The sequence below is a fragment of the Xyrauchen texanus genome, chromosome 37 (genome assembly GCF_025860055.1).
Source record: "Xyrauchen texanus isolate HMW12.3.18 chromosome 37, RBS_HiC_50CHRs, whole genome shotgun sequence".
NCBI classification, from domain to species: Eukaryota; Metazoa; Chordata; class Actinopteri; order Cypriniformes; family Catostomidae; genus Xyrauchen; species Xyrauchen texanus.
The window spans coordinates 546,625-559,782 of NC_068312.1; the positions used below are offsets into that span (position 1 = coordinate 546,625).

Consider the following 13,158-nt stretch of genomic DNA (forward strand, 5'->3'; position numbering starts at 1 on the left):
CACAAATACAGGAGAATCTCATTAAATATGGTCAGGTTATATTTCACCATAAAATCTGACAAACATTTATTTATTTATTTTCAATTTGGAATGTCCAATTCCCAATACGCTCTTAGTCCTCATGGTGGCGGAGTTCAATCCGGGTGATGGAGGAAGAATCTTAGTTGCCTCCAAGTCTGAGACTGTCAATCCGCACATCTTATCAACTCACCACATGCCCCACCGCGAGCAAGAACCACATTATAGTGACCATGAGGAGGTTACCCCATGTGACTCTACCCTCCCTAGCAACCGAGTATTACTAAAAACTCTAAAATGACTCAAATAAAATGGTTAGATGCACAAATTTTCCCAATTCTCAAAAAAAAAAGAAAAAAGAAATATCACCAATGTGTTAAAATATTTACACATCCTGGAAGCTCTGATTGTACTGCCTTTAATTTATCAGCATTATGAATAATTAGTATTATTAGAAAATCCAAAGTAAAACGCCCAGAGGCAGAAATGTGGGTGAAAATGTCAGTAATTACCAAGACAATAATGTCACAATGCAAAACCTCTTAATGGTCCTACAAGAGGCTCCATTTACTTTATCAAAATACAATTTCTTTCTGTTGGATGTTTGGGTGAAATATAACCCCAGAAATGTTCTTCACAGGTTTGGTGAGATTCACTAATAACTATCAGCAGCAAACACAAGTGTTGAACAACAAACTAATCAACAGTGCAAACACAGCCATGACACATGACTACACTAATTATACATTAAGACCACTCTCAACACAGAAACAAACCCCTTCACAGACTGTTAAACATCTAGTGTGACAGAACTGATACATGAAGAAACCCATGTGGGCATTTCCACTCATTCAGCATTAACATCTTAAAATGTCATTTTCAAGTGCAGTCTATCAAGGTGCTATAGCAAGCAGTAAACTGAACAGAATCAGATGAAGTTAAAATGAGATGAGTGAACATGTCCCTCACCGTCTTGATTGCCCCAGTCCCAGTCAGGTCCTCGGACCACCTTCACACCCTGGAAGATTCCCTTCAGAATGATTCTGGACAGGTTCTGTCGTGGCGTCAAGCTCACTCTGAGTTTCAGAGAAGAGAAGAACATTTTAAGTCGAATTTCACCCGTAAATAAACAAAGATCTGAGAAATGATAATGAAGGCTAGTTTTAAGACTATTAAGATTTTTTGTATAGAGGCATTATTTTCATGCCAATTAAGCAATTCTCCCTCAGTTCTCATTACCGTTTATACATCATAATAGTATTTCTTGCGCTGCCTTTAATGAATTAAATAATGTCAACTACGATAAATGTTGTTAACATGAATTCAAATGAACAGAACTTTCACAGCACACATTGATCTCAGCCAACGTTAATATCTTAATATGTTCATATATTTTAACATGAAAGTTGTGTATGTTAACATTAGTTAAGATTATGATGCATTATGAACTAACTCTGATAATCTGATAACTCTATTCTGATAATCTGGAATTCCCCCTGTGGAACACTGACACTTGTCCTTTGAAATAGTTTGTTGATGATCTGAATTTGAGACATTTGTATTTGGACTTCTGAATTGCTTCTTTAAAAGAACATTTGTTCTGTCATTTTGTAATCTGAATATTTACAGCTGACACAAAAATTGTCACTATTATGAGTTTTACTCAATCCTCCCATGTTCATATTACTCAAAAAATGTATTTAACCCCAGGTTCACTGAAAGGAGGGAACGAGACATTACGTCGATGATCAATGGTACGGGTCGCTCCCGAGAGCCCCGATCTCTCGTAATGGTTTTCCATCACAGCAATTTCATTGGCAGATGTCTTTTGAAGTCCTGCCTTTCATGTTTAGTGAGCATATAAAAGGCAGATGGAAAGACAGCCTGCTCAGGACATTATACTGAAGAGACAAGAGGATCTCTAAACCTTTTCAGCGGCAATCTATATTGTGGCAAAGCTGCGTAACATCTTGTTCTCTCCTTTCAGGGAACTGGGGTCACAATACTAACCTAGATGTTCCCTTTCAAGTCACTTACTCGACCTTACGTCAATGATCGACAGTAAGAGTCCCTATAGCACAACGGCACAATACTGGTGATGTTTGGAGGGGGAACTGCATTAACCTCTTCCCAATCCTGTAAAATTAGCCTAAAACGCCTAATCAAGGCATACCCAAAGTAAATTTAAAGCTGTTCTTGAACCGTTTGGAGTACATGCATGGTTTTGGTCACATTTGAAAGGGGACACTCTGAAGTTTTTTCTCCAGAATTACAGCAGTCAGAATTACTGTAAGTGCTACTGATTTTGAGTAATAGAAGTTTGAACACAATGAAATAGAATTTTCTTTTTCCGCCTGAAATTTTTTTTTGCATACAGATGCCTGCAGATGACTATAACTTGTAGCTATTAGCTTGAGAACACAATGGGATCACAGCATGAATCCTTACCTAGTCCAGGTTCAAATGTTATAACAATATCATAAAAAAATGAATATTTTACACATGTTTTTCTAAGGGTACACCCAGGCGTTTTACAAAAGTGCCTTTTGGATACTCCAAAAGGTCACTTTGGAAACCTAGGACAAAAAGGCTGCAACTTTTGAACGCTTCAACGTACAGTCATAATTGTGGGCTCTAATGAAAGATGACACTTAGAGCTATCATATTCCATATCCAGATCCACTATTAGTTTTGCTGACACAGAGTAACTGATGCATAAACACATTAGAGTGCCTTTTTCCTTCTTGAAACTAAATGTTGTGCATATAAAAGAGTCAAAACTAGTGCTATGGTGGACAATTTGTTTATATAAAAAATACACAACAAACTATTTACATTAATTTTTACATAAAGTATTTACAAACCATTATAAAATTGTACATGTTTCTAGCAACATGCCAGTCATTGTAGCAGTCACATTTGTGTACAAAGCACATAGGCACAACACAGGAGAGTACTTCACTGGTGTCTTTGCATGACACTGCCTGCACTTCAGACGACCAGCGGTGCAAGATTTGGTGATGTGCAACAGCCTGTGATGTGCTCTTCGTGGAGCAGGAGATACGGGTCTGGCTGTGGATTGAGACCCCAACTCTGCCATGCTCCTCAGCAAGGGTCTCTCTGAAAGCCCTCCTCTCTTGATGAGGTGCTGTCCTGCTGCTCCACTTTATGTGGCCGCTTGCTGAGTGGGGGATAATAAATAAATGTAATTTACAAAGCTAGACACAACTTCTCCATCTTTTCTGTATTCTATATATATATATATATATATATATATATATATATATATATATATATATATATATATATATTAGTTTTTCTTTTCGAGTGTGTAAAAATGTATTATTGTATGTATATTTACTGTAAATACTGTATACTTTGCCAATGTACTATGGAACAAAGAGATGGGCCTACACCTCCCCATGAATTCAGCATTGTAACAAATAGATGGCCCTACACCTCCCCCACCTCCCCGCATTGTAACAAATAGACTCTCAAACACAACATATATTCTTATTTTCAACTTATATTTATTGATTTATTTACTATATATATATATATATATATATATATATATATATATATATATATATATATATATATATATATATATATATTTTACAGTAAATATACAAAACATCTATATAGCATGTCAATAGATCTGAAACAAACAATGAACTAAAAACACGCACAAACGGTTCAAACACTCACTGAGGAAACACAGGACAAAGGGTAATTACAAAATGTGTATTCATTATTCAAACTAAAGCTTATTTATGCGGAATATACAGCAATATATGTTATAAACACAAGAAAACACTTACTTGTCCAGAGCCGTGTCTCATCTCTCCATCTGCCTCTGAATCATCTGTATTGTTTTCAGAAATTTCATCTCCAAACTCAGAATTTTGACAATGAATGCCTTCTTATATCACAACCTGGGGTGAAAATCCTGTTTTTCGCGTCCGTTTCACCATATTTAAATCGCCAAATGTGTAAACAGTTCCAAAGCAGCTCTGCGTGCATTTACGCACGGAGGCGCACAGCAGGGGGTAAACTCGAGGAAACTTTGCGCACAGGAATAACAGAGCCGTCATCTAATAGTTCCACTAAAGCCGCATATCACTGTTTTCAGAATTTCATTGGCTATACGATGCGTCAGTCATTTCCACTCTTCAATGTAATTGGTTTGATCAGTAAACAAAGGAAAGTGGGTATGCCCTTACACTCGACACAGATGGTGGTTGGGTATTGAAGGCTGTGGACAGGACATGGAAGCTCCTATTGGGTCAAATGAGGTGTCAATCGAAAGGCCAGAGTGCGTGCTTCCATTTTGATACCGGATATAGGAAATGTTTACATCTGAACTGAAGTTATTACCGGTAATATGTGAAAGATTAGGCACAGCTGCCAGGTGCTTTGAAATGATGCAACAAGAGTCTGTGGATATTTATTGATGTAATAATGTGATTTGGACTAAACATTTTACTTGATTTGATCATTTGGACATTTGACAATGAAACAACACCGTTTTTGTCGGGAAGTTATGGCTCAGTGTACAACTATGAGGCATCATAGGTGAGTTGCCTAAATTTTGTTATTGGTTGTTTATATGTTGGTGGTCTGACAAAGATATAGATTGTACCTGCTGTTGTGATTGTATCTTAAAATGGTTTATATCAATAGAAAATCAAGAAATGTAGCTTTCCAAAGATATGTGGCATGTGTACCAATGTAACACACAGCTGTTTTGTTTATCGCATACTTTTATTTTGTACATTTAAGGGCCCGTCCGCGGGCCTAGATTTCCATGGTGTTAACAGTCCTTTGATCATGGCTATAAAAGGGGCTGCCAGAGGGGGGCACATTAAACCAACTGGAAGAAGAGTTCGATCTTCCCATATGGAATCTAGGAAAAAGAATCACTAGATGACATTATCCCAGTAGCTTGCTTTGCCGTGTAGGGAAGTAGTTAAAGTAATACAGGATAAAAACAGATGTGATAACTGCCTTACCTCCCTGAGAGGCAGGTAAAACATGTTTTTATGGTCCAACTGTCACACAAACTCAAGAGTGCTACATGACTTAAGATAGGATAAACCTCTTACACTATGTGCAGAGAGTAAAAACAAATCTCTCAGCCAACCCAACGTTGGGCAAATTGTATAAAATGAAGTGTTAGCCAAATGTGAACACTCTTTTGTGCAGGCAAAGAAGGGGTTAACCTTCAGAAGTGACTTCTTATTGTAACTAGCCATGTGGGTAGTATACAAAAAGACTGAAATCACTTGAGCAGTATTAGCACTGCTGTTCCGCTTAGCAACACAGAGACAGGTGTTCATCCAGCAGGGAAACAGCCTTCTATGCGGTTGAAGAGCGAAGCCTCAACAGATACTTAAGTTTTAACGAACCGCTATGTGGAGTATACAAAATTTGTGTTACAAATGATTTGCATATGCTAATTTCATAGAATCTATGACCCAGTGAGATAGCCTCTGTTAAGAGACTGCTCTGCCTTGGGCCGGCCTCTAAAACATAGAAACAGCTGACCTGAGAGCCTAAGCTGGCGTGTATGCTCAATGTAAATACGCAGCGCTCGCACTGGGCAGATTGTGTGCAATAAGCTTTCTTCCTCCGACTGAAAAGGAGGGGGAAGAAAGCATTTAAGGTTATCACATGTGCACTGAATGGGGTGGATAAAACCTTATGAATATTGTCTATTTTAGGCTTTAAATGCTTCACTGAAGTGAGGGCCAGTATTAATGCAGCCTATGACAAGAGTGCACGCAATTGTACTGTTTCCAGTGGCTCGAATAGAGAGTTGTGTAGAGCCTTTAGCACTAAGGACAGGTCCCACAATGGGACTGTAATGGGGCAAGAACGTCAGAGACATCTCGCACCATGTAAAAATTGCTCGCTTATCAAATGTTGCTGTCAGGGTCATGGAACGCAGCAATAGCTGCAACATATACTTTCAGTGTGGATGGGGAAAACCCCCCACATCCAAGCCCTCTTGCAGGAAGTGAATACATTTTACCAAGCAATATGCTGGGTATTCATACTGTGAACACCAGTCAGTTAAATCCCACATCCAACTTGAAACTGGATCAACTGCATAAAAAGAGGTGTTTGCCGAGAGGGAACACTCTTTCATGTGGGTCGGGATGGGGTTAAACTTCCAAATGTGACTTCGTAGTGCAACTAGGCTTATGGGGTATTTTACAAAAATATTTTGACACAAGAGCGGTAAAAGCAGCTATTGTGCTCATTAACCCAGAGAAACAACCTTCAATGCAGTTTAAGATCAAAGACTTAAGAGACATTCAAATTGTACCTATCCCAATGGTTGGAGAATACAAAACTTGTGTCATGAGGCAGATTCTTCAGCGCTGTTTCATTCTTATCAGCCACCTGTGTCAACTGCATAACAAGAGGTGTTTGCCAAGAGGGAACACTGTTATGTGCAGGTAGGGAAGGGGTTAACCTTCCAGAGTGACTTCTGTATTTAGGACTTATGGTTTTGTATACAAAAAGATTCATGCCACAAGTAATCAGTAGCATGGTGGAATTCCGTGGAATCAGTCAGTGCTTCCAGCACCATGGACAGTTCCTATGGAGTAATGAGGCCTGAGGGTGCTTTCAGCACCAAGGACAGATCCCACAAAGACAGGGCGAGAATCCCAGCATTAGGGTTGCAATGGTATGAGATTTTCACGGTATGATAACAGTCTCAGAAAATATCACAGTTTCACGGTACACGGAATTACACAATGACTATTATCAGTGAAAAAATAATGATTCTTTTTAGGGCTGACGATTTAACGCGTTAATTCAGTGTGATAAATTTTACAAAAGATAACGTGTTAAAAAAATTAACGCAATTAATCACATGTCCACGGGCCATAATAAGGAAGATACCTGAGAAATACAAGCTTATAGTACCACCTGTTTACTCCAGAGGGCAGTAAGTGAAATTTCAGCTGTGTGAGCAACACACAGTTTATACAGTGAAGAAACACTTCAGCAGACACACACACACAAACATGCGTTACGTTCTTGCGTTCAAAACACTTGAAGAAGCGCAAATGCGATCTAAGAGATCTCAAGATGTGTTTAAAGATTGAGTATTAAACTATATTTAACTTGACACAGTGACCTAAACATTTTTATGTTTATGACACAATGTAAGACATGCTACACAAGCATGTCTGACGCAGGTGTACATTGAACAAACCCTGATAATAAATCTCCAACTGATTGACAAATTCACTTGTGTAATGGATTTCTGTGAACTGTGTGTCAATGATTGACTTATGATCAATAATATGATAATAAACAATACATTGAATTATAAAGCTGCTTTTTATATTGTTTTATCAATGATTAACTCTTCTGCCAGAATAATGTAATGCATTTTAATTATCTGAATATTTATTATCATATATATATATATATATATATATATATATATATATATATATATATATATATATATATATAATTTTAAATATTTAAAGATAACTGTATAATTATATATTGATATAAATATGTATAATCATTATATATTGAATTATTGTTATATGACGGTTTTCTCAGCAAATATTTGTATGTGTGATTAATTAATCGGGACACCATGTAATTAATTCGATTTTAAAAAAATTATCGATTGACAGCTCTTGTTATTTTATTTATTTATTTTTGGAGCAAACACTTTATTATAATTTAAACTTGAAACCATTTTTTTATATATATGTAAAAAAAAGTTTCCCTTTTCAAAATAAAATAGAAAAAAATAAGAAAGCTAACAGAATTTTAATAATAAATCGAATTATAAACATGATAAAAATAGCATGTAACTATAACATGTTATATAACTAAAGCATGTTAGTTTACATGTTAGCATAGCATGTTAAATGAACTACTAAATGAAGAATAACATCAGCTGTGTGAGCTTTTGAAGTAATGTCCTATGATTATTAATAATTAACATATAATGCTCCTGTCTATAGCTTTATCTCAGTGGTTCTCAACTGATTTTTCTTCAGGACAGATTTTATATTGGAAGTCAAGTAGCAACCCACTATAGTAAAAACGTAACCTGTATTTAATGTGTCCTGGGTCGCATTTCCTTTTATCTTGCGTAGTTTTGTTCATGGATTTCAAGAATAAGGGCATGCATCAAGTGACATTATTTTTGCTATTGATGTCAACATAATGTACAGAAAGTTTTCTCTCCCCCCTTTTAAAAATTAGAGTATATTTATTTATAGGTTATGAGCCCATTATTATGTTTGTTTTCTAATTTCATACAGAATTCAAACAGAACATACATATTACACAGGAGGAAAGACTCCTCATTACCATGGTTAGGTCAATGTAGCTAGTCTAAAACAATAGTGATAATAATAACAAATGTCTCACAGAAAATAATAACAGAAAAGTCTCACTAGAATTGAAATCGGTCACATCAGTTTTGATGTCTGCTTTCCGCAATACTGAGGGAAGTCCGTTTGTTGCACGCACACGCCAGAGAGAATAGCAGATGATGATCGTGAGCTCATTACACTTGTCTTACACAAGTCTTTAGCTGTTTGCGAGATTATCATTAAATCTGCCACCGCAGTCCTAAATATGCTATCACTTGGGCGGCCACCAAAATATCTTCAATGGCATTGTTCTTTCCCAGTCCGAATAGACCAGTTGAGAAACACTGCTTTAACTCACACACACACACACACACACACACACACACACACACACACACACACACACACACACACACACACACACACACACACACACACACACACACACACACACTTATGTCAGACCCCCTCGCCTCGCTTCTCTCTGACATTTTCTCTGCTGTGTGCGTGTGTGTGTGCGCGTGTGTGTGTGTGCGTGTGTGTGTGTGTGTGTGTGATGCAAGTTGACGAGTCTGACAGGCAGACAAGGAGGAAAGGTGACGCGCACGCACATGTGAGATTCTCTGTCCGGTTGCATTTTTTTCTCAATACCGTAGATAAGCAAATGTACATGGTATGATAACCATACATTTTCATACCATGGTATACCGTGAAACCGGTATACCGCTGCAATCCTAGCCAGCGTGTCTGCTTCCTGTGAAGTCTTATGGCAAGATCTTGTTATGTATGCGGGCCTCTCAAGCAACATTGAAAACCAAAGCTGGTTGGGCATTTGCGGCACAACCCATAGCACTGTTTCCTGCTTCTCTGATTTTCCACAACACTTGTTGTATCAGATAATAGGTGGGAAACACATTCTTGCACTTTGTCATTCCTGAATTAAGTCATCCGAATCCGGCAGAGCCTGACTCATGGGCGAATGCCTTGTGGTGAGAGCGAATCAGCTCTGCAAATTCCTCGGCCGGGAAAGTTTAAACTGCCCAGACCGATTTAAGGTGTTTTGACATCGCAAGAGAAGATAGTGCATCAAATTTAACATTCAACACCACCATCCTCCTTTCTGGTTTATTTTATATACATTACTAATTGAACTTGTTCATGGTGATCATAATGCGTTTGGTGTTCTTTTCAAGTAGACAACATGGCTGATTAGCGGGATGTCATGACATGCGTTCCATAACACTGTCACACGACCCACATTGAAAGGGTCTCATGAGCAGTGAGCCCAGCAGTGTGGCAGCAGCTGAGGCAGCCATCAACCCTAGTGCTCTCTGAAATGTTTACAGAGGAATCATTCTTTCCAACTCGAAGCTCCTCAAGTGATTGAGATTAAATTAACTGCGTGTGGCTACGAAGGCATGCACGTTGTCAAAAGCACTATGCCAAGTGTTTTTGAACATTAATCCTTAATAGTGTCCGATACAGTTAACTAAAACCCATGGTTGAACAACTGCCGTCTTACCTGTTGATGCTCATTGACCCCACCCATGGGTTTGACTTTAATTTGCTTAAATTAGTTCACATTTACTATGTAGTGTGCTGTACAAAATATACATTTGTCAACATTATTAACTCTTTTATGACTAGACTACATAGTAAATGTGAACTAATTTAAGCAAAGTGACATCAGTTGGGGGGGGGGGCATGCACATCAACTGGTTAAGAGGTTCTTCACATCTTAACACAGTGTAAGCATGTCCTGCACTCACTCGTGGAGGACACAATGCCGATAAAAAGAGGCAGCAGCCTCTTGCATTGAACTATATAATCGTACATCATGGTTCTCACCTGGAAATGCCTTGTAAACACCCTAAAAAGAATTTGCGTAAAGCGTGAAATGCACAGAATCTCAGTTTGTGGCTGAGAATTTGTGAGCATTGGGTTTGCGGCAAAGTGGGGAGGAAAAGATCTCTTTTTCGAGTATGTAACTACATCTCTGGGCAACAGAGATGCGTACTCTTATTTTTATGTTTGCAAGAAAACATGATTTCAGCTCTCTCAAGGCAGTTATTGCGGGGATGAACCAAGCCTTCTTTTGGGCCAGGGCATACAATGGTTTAGGACTCTGGTTTCCTCTTTTGTCCTATCTGACATAGTCAGGAGCACTTTGGCTGGCCCAGGGATTTTTCACCACTGTGGCGCGAGCCTGGCCATGACACTTTGCGTCTTATGGGCAATGTAGTCTCACTATTAGCCCGGCGCTGCTTGATGGGACTGAAGCTGTAGGAGCATTCGTTTTGGCCGGGTGTAGCCATGATGAAAATCTTTTCAGTGACTGCAGCATGAATAGACAAGAAATGTTTCATAGCCAGCGAGTGCTTAAAGTTTTTTGAACAAGCTTGACTGCGACAAGAGGGTCAGAGAGCATTATCTTGTTTGCCTCATGCATCTCTGAAAACCCAGAGATGCTGCTTGCGTGCCACAAAACTGTGTGGTGATCTTCCAATGACCAGAGCAATTATCTCAGTGGTGTGCTGCAGTGTGATGCGCAACTCTTTAAAGAGCTCGAGGTCAGGATTCCCGTCCATGTCCTCCGGGATTTTGCATGAAAGTCTTGCAAAACTGCATGGTGTGAAGGTCTGATATGGCTTGTCCTGAGGCTGTGTAAGACTTAGCCACTAAAGCAGATGAAATTCTGCATGGTTTGGAAGGGAGTGAAGGGTGTTACTTCCATCTAGGCTCAGAAGCAGGGCATAAGTGTGCTGCAAATGCTGATCCCACCTGCAGGAGGGTGGTAAAGCCCTTCTGCTCTGTGTTGTTCAGTGCGGTAAAGGAGTTCACTCCTCAAATTTGTGTGCGAGCAGAGTAGGGTGAATGCCACATGCTTTCCATGCCACAATAGACACCACATATCGTCTGGGGATCCGCACATCCATCCTAACAGAGGGATGGAGACATTCACTGGTATATTTCACAGGTGGAAATGCTGTAGATGGAGAAGATGCTCCACGTGAGTGCTCCACGTGCACCACCCACCTGTTGTTCCATCCGGAGCCACGGCGGGGGTGTTGCAGGTGGCTGTAGATGTGGCAGTGTCCTTTGAGAAGAACACCAACTGTGAATGTAGCGTTTTGATGCTCATGTGTTCACAGTGAATGCATTGCAAATCCACGAATGCTGCTCCAAAGTGGGTGCTACCCAGGGATGAAAGACAGCAATTGTGCCCGTCCTGTGGATGTGCCTACCGCAGGAAATACACTTGTGATATTCCATCCTTAAAAGGACTGGAAAAAGGCTGTGGATAAAATGAAGAAACCGCTGCAAAATTATACATTTCTCTGGATTTACAATTTATAGTTACATGTTTGAGTAACATTCAGGCGTCCTTCACAAAGACGAATCTGCCCATTATCACCAATCTGCCACCAAATTTCACAGTGGGTGCAAGACACTGTGACTTGAAGGCCTCTACATGTCTCCATCTAACCATTAGATGACCAGGTGGAGGATCGGTGATGATCTGTGGTGCTTCAGCAAGGCTGGAATCGGGCAGTTTCATCTTTGTGAGGGAGACATGAATCAAGCCATGTACAAGGTTATCCTGGAAGAAAACTTCCTTCCTTCTGCTCTGACAATGTTCCCCAACTCTGAGGATTGGATTTTCCATCAGGACAATGCTCCATGCCACACAGCCAGATCAGTCAAGGTGTGGATGGAGGAACACCGGATCAAGACCCTGTCATGACCAGCCCAAGCTCCAGACCTGAACCCCATTGAAAGCATCTGGAATGTGATCAAGAGTAAGAAGGATGGCCACAAGCATCAAACAAAGCCGAGCTGCTTGAATGTTTGTGCCAGGAGTGGCATAAAGTCACCCAACATCAATGTGAAAGACTGGCGGAGAGGATGCCAAGATGTATAAAAGCTGTGATTGTAAATCAGGGTTATTCCACCAAATACTGATTTCTGAACTCTTCCTAAGTTAAAACATTAGTATTGTGTTCTTTAAAAATGAATATGAACTTGTTTTCTTTGCATTATTAGAGGTCTGAAAACACTGAATCTTTTCTGTTACTTGGACCAGTTTATTTCTGTAGATTACAATATTTGATTTGGAATTTGGGAAAAATGTTGTCAGTACTTTATAGAATTAAACTAAAAATTTCATTTCACTCAAACACATACCTAAAAATAGTAAATCCAGAGAAACATTTTTCAGTGCTCTCTTAATTTTTTCCAGAGCTGTATATATCACAGTGTTACTTTTTTAGTTTGTTTTGCCTGTTGACAAACACACAATACAATAATAAATGTAAGAATACAATTTCTTGTCAAGCACGCAGGGAACAGAATATATTTTTGCTAAACAGGGTAGAAGCCTGTCTGCTGAACTCTGTGCAACTCTCGGCGAAGGCGTTATCCACAGAGAGAGATCTGTACTCTACCTCTGAAGGAGAAGTTCTGAGGGGGCTGTCTTTCGATCCGACTTTTATATGCTCGCTGAGCATGGAAGACAGGACTTTGAAAGACATCTTCCAATGAAATTGGCATGATGGAAAATCATTTAGAGAGATCGGGGCTCTTGGAAGTAGCATAACGTCGAGTGAGCAAACTCAAATTCACTTGTGCGTTGGGACAACATTAATATTTTGTTTGGTTAACTGAAACTGGGCTGACGTTATTTTTTTAGATTTGAGTTATTTTAGCATGTTAAAATTTGTTGGAATAATTTGATTCAGTTAGACTTAAAATATTAAGTTGAACTTTTAAGTCT

At 39.1% G+C, this 13,158-nt stretch overlaps 1 protein-coding gene across 1 annotated transcript in view; it reads right to left on the reverse strand.

The window, feature by feature from the left end:
* Positions 1–13,158, reverse strand: part of LOC127630610 (E3 ubiquitin-protein ligase MIB2-like) — a 242,287-nt gene that overhangs the window by 182,182 nt on the left and 46,947 nt on the right. The window contains exon 4 of the mRNA XM_052108221.1: positions 988–1,094. Coding sequence (XP_051964181.1) covers positions 988–1,094 — 107 coding nt within the window. The remainder of the gene's footprint in view (positions 1–987; positions 1,095–13,158) is intronic.